The 12,258-nt window shown below is 34.9% G+C and overlaps 2 protein-coding genes across 2 annotated transcripts in view; one reads left to right on the top strand and one right to left on the bottom strand.

Annotated features, from left to right (window-relative positions):
* The window catches only part of LOC113519922 (unconventional myosin ID), a 295,622-nt gene that overhangs the window by 124,368 nt on the left and 158,996 nt on the right, over positions 1-12,258 (bottom strand). The gene's annotated exons all lie outside the window — the stretch shown is intronic.
* Positions 1-12,258, top strand: part of LOC113519946 (high affinity cationic amino acid transporter 1) — a 63,067-nt gene that overhangs the window by 33,511 nt on the left and 17,298 nt on the right. The window contains exon 2 of the mRNA XM_026905200.3: positions 10,697-10,928. Coding sequence (XP_026761001.2) covers positions 10,697-10,928 — 232 coding nt within the window. The remainder of the gene's footprint in view (positions 1-10,696; positions 10,929-12,258) is intronic.

Here is a 12,258-nt window from a genome sequence, read left to right on the forward strand (position 1 = left end):
AAAACAAGTTTGATACGGAATGCGGAAGTAAATACTAACTGACTGACAGAGTTACGGAGTTGTGAGGTAACAAACATTAAAAAAAAAAGACGAATTGCTGAGAGACTGAGAATCCTATTGCTAGCAATATACCCAACCAGGTCGACCTCCTCGCGGTTCCCCCTGCAAACTATCATGGTTAATTCCTTATTAATTCATCATGATGGGCTAACTGGCCTGTTTTCATTCTCATCTATCACCCTTCACTGGTGCTCCGCCAGCGTATACCGTTAGCGCAGGCGGGGTAACCATACCATTTTCACCAAGCAAAAAAAAAAAAGATCGATACATACTAAACAGGAATAACATACACCACGCGGACAAAGTCGCGGGCGTCAACTAGTATTTCAATATAACAGATACATTTTCAACTACTCACGTACCACAATAACCACTTAACGTTACGTACGATTCATTGTTTTAACTCATCGTTCTCTAAGATCACAGTCCATTAAATATATCATTTATTTTTATTGAACGTTGATTATTAATATGTATGATTTCATATTACCGTGTGGTCCCAGCATAGAATGGGCCAACCCTTCCCTACCAGTGGGTGTCGTAAGAAACGACTAACGGAACTTAGTGGTCGAGGAATGGGCAGCAGCGTCCCTCTTAAAACATTACGAAAATCTAACTCCTTTAGAGGGATTGTCAGTATTGCGAACTATCCTGTCATGTCGACCTCCATATGGTCCTCTCTGGAAACCACAATGGTTTCCAGAAAGGACCACGTGTAAATGAACGTAAATTCCACGTGTATTCACCACGATGGGCTAACCGACCTGCTTTTTTATTCTCTCCTGCTATCTCTCACTGGTGCCCCGCCAGCGTATATCATTAGCGCAAGCAGGGCTACCATTCCCTTATTGGGGGGAAAAGGGATTTTTAATAATGAGGATCAGCAATCCTATTAACAGCAATATACTCTCACAGGTCGTCTCGCGGTTCCCCTTGAAAACCATTGTGTTTGATTCATTAGTGAATTTGTCACGATGGGCTAACTCACCTGCTTTCATCGTCACCTATCATCCCTCACTGGTGTCTCGCCAGTGTATACCGATAGCGCAGGCGGGGTTACCATTCCATTATTTCCATTTAAAAAACTCCCAACTGGGAAGCCTATGTCCAGCAGTGGACAGTTAAAGACTTATATATCGCAATACACATTTTTTTTATACAACTTAGAATGGCAAACAAGCTGACGGCCCACCTGATGGAAAATGGCAATCGTCGCCTATAGACATAAGCAGTACCATGGACATAACAGAGTATATTTACTATACTGTTTCGTCCATGATACCTCCCATGCGTTGCCATTCCTGAGGACTCAGGTATTATTCCTCTGTACCCTGTGAATTCACGCCATATCCCACCGACACACAGCCATGCAAACACAACTGCTTCACGGTTGAAACACGAATAGGACAGAGGTACCCAAGCAATCGACTTTTGTACAAAGTCTCCCTCTGGTAATGCAATATTTCCGTAAATAGAAACACACGTGCCACTCTGTTTCCGCGCATTGTGCAACGCTGTATCCGTTACGCATTATTCAATAAATGTTTATAAGTACATAAGTTAGAGTGAGAATATAATAACCTTGACTAATACTCTAATTTAGCTAGTACACTACGTCACAAGCGAAATAGGTAAGTAGTAGCATAAACTATACGTAATACAAATAAAGTTTAAAGTACTTATTACTTATACTGTGGTTTTGATGGCTTACGTGGTACCAGAGGGAAATTTTGTACAAAAGTCGTTTGCTTGGACACGTCTATCTCATTCGTGTTTCTACCGTGAAGCAGTTGTGTTTGCATGGCTGTGTTTCGGCTTGAAGGGTGGGATATGGCAGTCAATTTACAGGGTATAGAGGAATAACACCTGAGTCGTCAGGAATGGCAACGCATAAAGAGTATCATGGGCAAAACAGTATACTCTGTTATGTCCATGGTTCTGCTCCATGTCTATAGACGGTTACCACTTTCCATCAGGGGGGCCGTCAGCTTGTTTGCCATTCTAAGTTGCATAAAAAAACCCACCTCTCTTTCCTTACGAATTAGAATTCGCAACAATAAAGTTATAATTATTTTAATTATATAATAATAGTGTTATAGTACAAACTTTATTATTTTGCGACTAGATGGCGCTGTGTGTAGGTCGCTATACATCCATCATCATCATATAAGCTGCTAACTGTCCACTGCTGAACATATTCCTCTTGAAGGGATTTTGCCAGTAGTTGCCACGCTTGACAGGCAGGTTAGCAACTGCAGGTAAGCTTTGGTGATGTTTAAAAAGAGACGCTGTTGATCATGAAATTCCCTTAGTCGCATCTTACGATACCCACGGGAAAGGAAACGATGGCCCATTCTATGCCGAGATAATACGTATTAGTAAAAATTATCTCATAAAAAACTTCAAACATGACAAAAGTTATAACTTCTATTAGACATTCAAAGGTTGACTGGAAGAAATCCTTTTTATGGAATAAATTTGCTATTTCTCTTTTCCAAGACGCCAACTACGACTCATCTCTTCCTGTATTTACTTGTCATTTTTGTGCAGCTATGATTAAACTCGGAATATATCAGTGCTAATATCGATAGATGGCTTCTGGAAAAAGAACCTAACTTTTTATGCTTTTTGATGATAACTATGTATTAGAGTTTTAAATAATATAATGTGACTAAATCAAATTGTCATTTTTTACCAGATTTCGAAAAATTGCCATACCAGTCAACGTGTAAATAATACTAATGGAAGTTAAAAACAAAAATTTTTTGAAAATTTTGTCTGTCTCTAATCCGGATGTCTTTATCCGGTATCAAGCAAAACTACTAAAATGGATCCGATTTTCACCGTTATGTTTCTAAATACAGATGACTTCTGGAAAGTATAAAAGACGGTTAAATTCGTATAAATAATTATTTACAAAGGTTATTTTTCCACACGAGACAAAGTTGCTACGGTCGATGCTCTTATCTTTATGTAAGTAATAAGTTTTGCTAAGCTCCCCACAAACAATGATATGAATATTACTTTTTATATAATGTCAACGAGAATGATTCTCTTTATCTATTGACTATTCGCAGTTGCAGGCGTTACTTGTTTAGTATAGTTATTTTTTTTTTTTACAAATTACATAATTTGTAACTAAAAAATAGATTAGCTGACGATTCAGATTTATTAGGTAACTAATACCTGAAATTTAGTTGCAAAGACCTTGTCGGTTTAACTATAGATGCGAAGTAAATACATTTAACTGAATTCGATAAATTCAGGCTTAGGTGTTACCACTAGAACTTTTAATAGATATGTAGTTACACCTTTTTGTAACCCTTTACTGTTTTTATTTATTCAGGATGGATAGTTCTCTGGTATAAGTCCTTCCTGGGTTTTCTGGAAAAACCCCTAATTAGAAAAGAGCATTAATTACCAGCTAATAAAAAGATTTCTTCTTGTTATTAGCTGGTATGGTTGTGATGTTTCTACTAAATTATGCTTATTTTATACTTTTTTTTTTTACTTTTTAGTGCTTCATTATGATTAGACAGTACTTATTATACTGTTATACTTATGTACGACAAACGAGAATGTTTGAGACACTTTTTAAATAATCTGGGACAGCGCCATCTAGGCCAAACTAAACTGAGTTTGTACTATGTAATCCAATTATGAAAATATATTATTATAATATATTTTGTATATAAAATATATTATTATAATATATTTCGTATCAAAGTTCGTTTAAATAAAACAGTTTCGAAGAACGAATAATATTTAATAAGAGGAAAACCCAACACGAAACCGATGTCAAGGAGATATAAAATAATTTAAGATTTTGCTACATAAATAAACTACCGACTTCATTCGTGGCACCACCAGTTTTTTTTAATTTTTTTTATTTATAAACTCAACTACTGAATCGTTTTTAACAAAATTTCTATGGAATCCAAACCTTTGGGATAAAAAAAGAATTATCTAAATCGGTTTATAAATAGCCTAGTTATGAGATAACAAACATAAAAAACACAGTCCAATTGAGAATCTCCTTGCTTCTTTTTTTAAATCAGTTGAAAAAGAATATCCAAAATAGATAGATAGATAGATACTCTTTATTGTTTCCTCCAAAAGATTACAATAGGAAACTTATTATAGATACAAACAATTACAAGAAATAATCACAGTGAGAAGACAATTGGCAACCTTACTGCTAAAAGCGATCTCTTTCAGGCAACCTTTGGATGGAGAGGAGGGATAAACAATTTGGTGGGAGGCACGATAAACAATTCTGTTAGTTCTAAATACTGTTAGTTCTATATAATATGATACATATAATCATATAAATATTATTCAATTATTAATATAATTATTAATAATTAATAATATAAATATTATACAAAATACAGAATTACTAAAAAGTTTTTTTTATGGCAACTTAATATGGCAAACAAGCTGACGGCCCACCTGATGGAAAGTGGTAACCGTCGCCTATAGACATGACATCGCCATTTATTATTACTAGCTATATTAATATTTTTTTTAAATCCATACATGCTTACTAATATTATAAATGTGAAAATGAGTTTGTTTGTTTATTGACCTATAGCACCTTAACCATTTAACCAATCAGAATGAAGTTTGATATACGGGATACTATATGAGATGAAAAAGGACAGATTACTTTTTATCCCGGATGCTAAATGTATCTCAGTCATGCGGATATCTTATGGAAGAGTCCTATCTTCAGCAGTGGACAGTTAACGGTTGATATAATAATGAAAAATAAAAAAGCAACGGTAAAAAAAAACTGAAACATTCAAAAAAATTCAAATGATCAAATTAGGGAGGAAAGGGATTGTTAGCAATGGAGTTTGACAGCCCCATTGCTAGCAATATACTCTAATCGGTCGACCTCCACGTGGTTCCCCCTGGAAACCATGGTGAATATTTTTTGTTGAATTCGTCACGATGGGCTAACTGACCTACTTCATCCTCACCTATCATCCTTCACTGGTGCCCCGGCGGTGTACACCGATAGCGCGGGTGGGGTTAACATTCCATTATCACCCATTAAAAAAAAAAGATCAAAGTACAACAAATTGTTTTTATTTAAAATTCCTTTTTCAAACCGCTTAAAAAAAATATGTAGAAATAATATTAGCTACAATGATCGTGTACCGCATGCTTTAACCAAACGTCAATGTTATTTAAAATACCTGCGATATTACTTTTCTGGCAGCACTAAAAATTCTTTTTTTTTTTTTGTTTCAAATCAATTCACTACAGGTTTATGTCGGCGACTTAGATTATATAGATTGAGCATCGAGTGTCAGAAACGGAGCAACTTTTTGTCAGCTTATATTAGTTGACTCGTCTTTTTATCAGTGTTCTATATACTTACGCACATAATGTATCTTGACGCATCTATATTCATCTATTTAATTTCTTTTATTTTATGCAACTTAGAATGGCAAACAAGCTGACGGCCCACCTGATGGAAAGTGGTAACCGTCGCCTATAGACATGAGCAGTACCATGGACATAACAGAGTATATTGTTATTATTTTATTATTATTATATTGTTATTATTTTATTTTATTATTATTATTATATATATATATATATATATATATATATATATATATATATATATATTGTTATTTTCGTTATTTAATAAATAAATTAAAAGTTTTTACACATTCGCAAAATATGCAAAAATATGTAGAAATTAAAAAGGAAACATAACTATTTTTTTTTAATGGGTGAAAATGGAATGGTAACCCCGCCCGCGCTATCGGTATACACCGACGAAGCACCAGTGAAAGATGACAGGTGAGAATGAATGCAGGTCACTTGGCCCACCATGATGAATTCAACATGAATTAACCATGATGGTTTTCAGGGGGAACCGCGTCGAGGACAACCTGAGAGGGTATATTGCTAGCAGTGAGATTATTAGACCTCTACTAACAATTCCTTTTCCCCCACTCATAACTATTTATTACGCAAAAATGTTTGAAAAATTAAACCACTTTTCTCGAAGCGTTTATATGGAGACACTCTATCTATATAACCTAAGGTCAGCGATTTTTAATAAAGAAAACGGGTTTGAATCCCTAAATAAAAAGAAGATAAATACAGTATATAGGTATTTAGTGTTCTTATTTCTTTTTTTTTAATATTATGACTGGTTTTATTGAGTACAGATAGAGTACTGGTTTCTAAGCGAATTTCTTGTAAAAAAAAAGCCAGTCTTAAAGTACTGCAATAATTATGTTTATAAATTGATTAATATTGAATTTTCAAACGACTTTGAAACAGGAGGAGAGGAGACTTTGAAATTTTTTTTTAACTTTGACACCTTATATTGTGTGTCACCACACTGTTATTTATAAACCAATTTGAAAAATTATTTTTCCATTTAAAAGAATATACTTTTACAATTGTTTTAGATGGAAAAAGTTTTTTTTTTCCCAGAGGGAAACTTTGTACAAAAGTTGTTTACTGGGCACCTCTGTCCTATTTGTGTTTCTACCGTGTAGCAGTTGTGTTTGCATGGCTGTGTTTCGGTTTAAAGGCTGCGATATGGCAGTGAATTTACAGGGTACAGAGGAATAACATCTGAGTTCGGGGGGGAAAGTGATTGTTAGTAATAGAGACTGAGAATCCCATTACTAGCAATATACCCAACCACGTCGACCTCCTCGCGGTTCTCCCTGGAAACTATCATGGTTAATTCCTGATGAATTCATCATGATGGGCTAACTGGCCTGTTTTCGTTCTCATCTATCACCCTTCACTGGTGCTCCGCCAGCGTATCCCGTTAGCGCAGGCGGGGTTACCATTCCATTTTCTAGCAATAAAAAAAAACACGATATGCTTACTGACCTGCTTTTTCATTCTCACCTATCATCCCTCACTGGTGCCCCGCCGGCGTATACCGTCAGCGCAGGGTTACCATTACATTATCATCCATTACAAAAAAAATCCTCATTGTACATGTATATTAACAGTTTTTATTACGCACAGACGGATAGAAAGACAGTATATTTTTATAAATATGATGTAAATATAATTTCTTGTTTAATGTGATCATAAAGAGATAGTATGTGCAAACAGACGCCGTGACAAGAGATTCTGTCATTGTTTAATTCGAGTCACCGAGTGATACTGTACTTTTGTATCAGCCACGTTAGATAAACTTTCGCTTTTCTGTGGTTTTTTTTTTTTCTATACTGGTAAGTTTATTTCTTTTTTTTTTTCTTTTTAAGCCATTCCATTAAAGAGGTCGTTCTCGATTTGCCTATATTTCAATTAATTAATCATTTATTCGTATAAACATAGATATAGTTAATTTGATGTTGTATAGAGTGCGCTGTTTTACCATCGTTGGGCGTACATTTTTTTTAATGGGTAATAATTAAATGGTAACCCCGCCGACGCTATCGGTATATACCGGCGGGGCACCAGTGAAGTTAGATGAGAATGAAAGGGCAGGTCAGTTAGCCCATCGCGATAAATAGACCAGGAATTCAGCACGATGGTTTCCAGGGGGGACCACGGGTAGGATGACCTGATAGGGTATATTGCAATGGGACTGGTAGTCCGCATTACTAGTAATCCCTTTCCCCCCTTGGCGAAGCAATAAGGAATGGTAAGTGAGGATGAAGCAAGTCAGTTGGCCCATTGTGACGAATTCCACAAGAATTATCCACGATAGTTTTAAGGGAGAAAGCGGAGGAGGGGGAGGACCTGCTAACACAGAAGGTTGACCTGCTTACACACCAATACACCCTCTGTATTGCTAGTAATGGGGAAATTAGATCTCATTAGTAACAATCCTCTTTTTTTTTGTAGACTTAAAATTATACCACACTGAGATTTGCTGGATTTAAAAATCTAAATATTACTTGTCTTATTGTTTACCAGTAAAGCTGATAACATTTCTAACGACTGTAAAAAAATATAATTAGATTTTGTTGATATTGTTCTAGAGCAAAGGATCTATCTTGGAACGTCTGTTTAGATATTTAGAGCGTTCATATTTGTAGCTTACCGAAGTGTGACACGAATGGGACAGAAGTACCCAAGCAATCTAGTTTTGTACAAAGTCTCCCTCTGGTATTTGTATGCTGCCATATAAACATACAATGTGGTACGAGTAAATTGATAAAGGAAAATAAACTTACGGTGACTCCCCGACGATACACGAACGACACATTAATGTGTTTTGTTTTAATTCTATTATATTTTTAATTTTTTACATTACTTCATAGTGAAATACGTTCTTAATTCAATTTATATTTTTCGTGTTCTCAATCTAATCTCAAATCTCAAACCGAGACACAGCCATGCAAACAGTACCCAAGCAAACGACTTTTGTACAAAGTCTCCTCTTCCTCTTATAATTTGTTCTCATATAAATCTTATTTAACTTGAGTCAGTCGTTTAGTTTTCAAAATCAAAATAAATAATATATATATATATATATATATATATATATATATATATATATATATATATATAAATACAATACATAAATATCAACACAATGATGACAGTCTTCTAATCAATTATATTTAAACAAAATTGGAAAAATAGAGTGATTTTAAATCTTTTCTATAATGTCTACCACCATATCATCACCACGTTATAGAGTCATCATCTATCATTATATCATCATCATGATGTAAAAACATCCTCTAGTTACAATTTTATTAGTGAAATAAATAAATGATCAGCTACATCCTAAAATATCAAGGCTCGTGAAAGATCATTAATTAAAGTGTCACGCTGTGGACAAATCCGTGACGAGGCATCAGGTACGTGCCGTGACCTCGCCGACCTTGATCGTCACGCTGCCTGCCCACGGTGTATACCTTTTGTACGACATCAATGGGTACTCCCATCAATTTGCCAACAAAACAACAATTACTGTAGTTTCGCTTTTTTTTTTCTTATTTGTACCATAGTGAATTTATAATTGATTTAATTTAATTTAATTTAATAGTATAATAAATGGGAAAGTTTGTAACGTTGGATAGAGGAATAGGTGGAGGAATGTTTATTACTCTCTTAAGCAAAAAATATGAAATGGATTTGAATGAAATTTGGTACACTAGTAAGTTAGATCGTAATTTAACATATAGGATGCTTAATGCACTAATTCAAGCGGGTAAAACCGCAGGATGTATCCTGTATGCATGTATGCTACACTAACTGACTGGTCCTCAAGCCAGAATATTGTGTTATAAGAATTTAGCAACGAACATTTGGGGTAACAATCCAAAACACTTAGACACTAGCCAAAACGGAAATGTTGGGGAGGATTGTTAGTAATGGGGATTAGCAATCCCATTGCTATCAGATCAACCCTTCACGCAGTTCCCCCTGGAAATCATCATATTGATTTATTGGTGAATTCGTTATGCTGGACCAACTGATTTGCGTCATCCTCGACTATCATCCCTCATTCAAGTCCCGCCAGTTAGCGCAGGCGAGGTAACCACTTCATTGTCATCCGTTAAAAAAAATATGAAAAATTTCGTGTTCCAAATTACTCGCACCGGGAATCGAACGATTACTAAGAAATTCAACCTCGTTGCGCTTAAGGAATACTGATTTTGTAAAACTAAATGTCACTTGCACTTCTTCACTATGTCCTACGCCACTTTAAATAGACTAGAAGAAGTCTTTTCAAGCGACTTCAATAAAAAGAAGGTTTACACAGCGTTTATAGATTTTTTTCTTGTTTATAGTTTTTTTTTATATTTGCCATAAATCCGTCATTTATAAACCGTTTTACAAATTGATCCCATAGCGACCTTATTAAACTCGGTTCAGTCGTTTAGTTTTCAAAATTAAAATATATATTTTTGTCACTACTAAGGTTTTTTTTGTGGAATATAAAAAATAATAAATTTGTTATTGAAAGTTCACGTCAAATTATACCTAATTATAATTATTCAGAAGATAAGATTCAAATCGCATTAATTTTGTGGTGTTTCCTTAATTTTTTTCTTTCTGAACTAATTATGTATACTTATTAAACATTTAATTTGTCAAATTTGAGACCACAAATAAATTCAGCCACAATTAAAATTGCTTTTTTTAGTAGACATTAAATCTCAAGCAATATTATTATGATGATTATCATCTAAGGCAATAAAAATTTACGTTATTCTCAGATAAATTATTGTTTTATTTTACATCATTTACTTATCTTGTATAATCTTTAATTGAAAGATAAAATACAGCCATGCCAGTCTTACATAGCTGAGTAAAATATAACTGGTAGTTCAGTAAAAATATTAATATCTAAAAATAAATAAATAATTATCATAAACCAATATAAATATATATTATATAAAATAAAAAAATATATATTTTAATATAGGTACACTAAAGTTTTTATTTAACATTATTTTAAAAATAACAATACTGGCCAGTAATAACTTATTTGAACAAAAAAAAATGTACAATAACAAATATTAGAATTCTAAATTTAAATTTCCCTCCTTTTTGCAAGCTATAGGTGACGTAGGTTTTCGTGTGAAAAAGAATGATAACTGTCACGTTATGTTTTTAAAAAGAAATTTTACGTTGTCCATTCAAACGAAATTTAAGTAAAATATATATTTTGTTACAGATGGGGTGTGCACGCATATTCGCGGCGCTTCGCCGTTGCAAACGATTAGAAGAGGACGACAATAAATCGCAGCTGGCCAGATGTCTGGGCCTACTGGACCTGACTGCTCTGGGTGTCGGCAGTACCCTCGGACTGGGGGTGTATGTGTTGGCAGGCGCGGTCGCTAAGACAGTCGCTGGACCGGCCGTGACCTTGAGTTTCCTGGTGGCGGCTATTGCCTCGGCTTTTGCTGGTGAGTGTTCTTTTCTATTTTCTCTCACCTACTTTAGTAGCTAGAGAAAAAATAATGTCAAAGCTTCTATCCTTATATCCAGGTTGAAAACAAAATTTTATGTAAAAAAATGACGATTTAAAAGAGCTTACAATCTTTTTTTTTATACAACTTAGAATGACAAACAAGCTGACGGCCCACGTTTGGAAAGTAGTAACAGTCGCCTATAGACATAAGCAGTACATAACACATGAACATAACAGAGTATACTGTTTCACCCATGATACCCCCCATGCGTTGCCATTCCTGAGAACTCAGGTGGTATTCCTTTGTACTCTGTAAATTCACGCCATATTCAAACCGAAACACAGCCATGCAAACACAACTGGTCTACGGTTAAAACACGAATGGGACTAAGGTACCCTAGTAAATTATAAAGTAGTATATTTATAATAGAAGTACGTGTTAATAAACAAGACAAACGTTAATCTTATATCTCTGAATATCCAAAAACATAGATAGATAGATACTCTTTATTGTTTCCTCCAAAACATAAATAAACTTTAAAAATTTTAACATCAAATTTAAAGCAATTCATCGCGGAAATTGCATGTAACATGATAAAACTAAGCCATTTTAAATATCTGAATCATGTACAAATATTTATCGCATTGTATAACAATATACGAATTTTATATAAAAGTAAACGTGAACTTGGCCCGGCTCGTTGCCGGTGTTTTATGGCCTAACATGAAATATACTAGGTATAGCTATGACCAATTACAAGCTCAAATCAGGCCTCATATAGAATACTGTTCTTACCTGTGGGCAGGAGCGCCACAGTACCAGCTCCTTCCGTTTGACCGCATTCAAAGTCGGGCGGCTCGAATTATTGACGATTGGCGCCTTACTGACCCACTGAAACTGCGTAAAGATGATGCATCTCCGTGTATCTTCTACCGAATTTATCATGGGAAGTGCTCTGAGGAATTGTTCGGATTGGTATTTGCTGCTAATTTTGTACCACCGTATAACCCGCCACAAACTAAAGTCCCATCGCAACCATCTGGACGAGTGGCGGTCTTCGACTGTGCGTTTTTCCAGGCACTTTCTTTCATGCACAACCACTTTTTGGAATCAACTTCCAGCAACAGTATTTCCAAACCGATACGACATCATAAACTTCAAGAAAAGAGCATATTCCTTTTTAAAAGGTCAGCGTCACACCTGCAATGCCATTGGTGTTGTGGGTGATCATGGACAGCGGTCGGGCCGCTTGTATCACATAAATTCATTGAAATCAGATGGGACGGTTTCGGAGATTAGAGTTTTTTCTCAATGTCCTCTACCC

The sequence above is a fragment of the Galleria mellonella genome, unplaced genomic scaffold (genome assembly GCF_026898425.1).
Source record: "Galleria mellonella isolate WM207_F2 unplaced genomic scaffold, CSIRO_AGI_GalMel_v1 utg89, whole genome shotgun sequence".
Classification (NCBI taxonomy): Eukaryota; Metazoa; Arthropoda; class Insecta; order Lepidoptera; family Pyralidae; genus Galleria; species Galleria mellonella.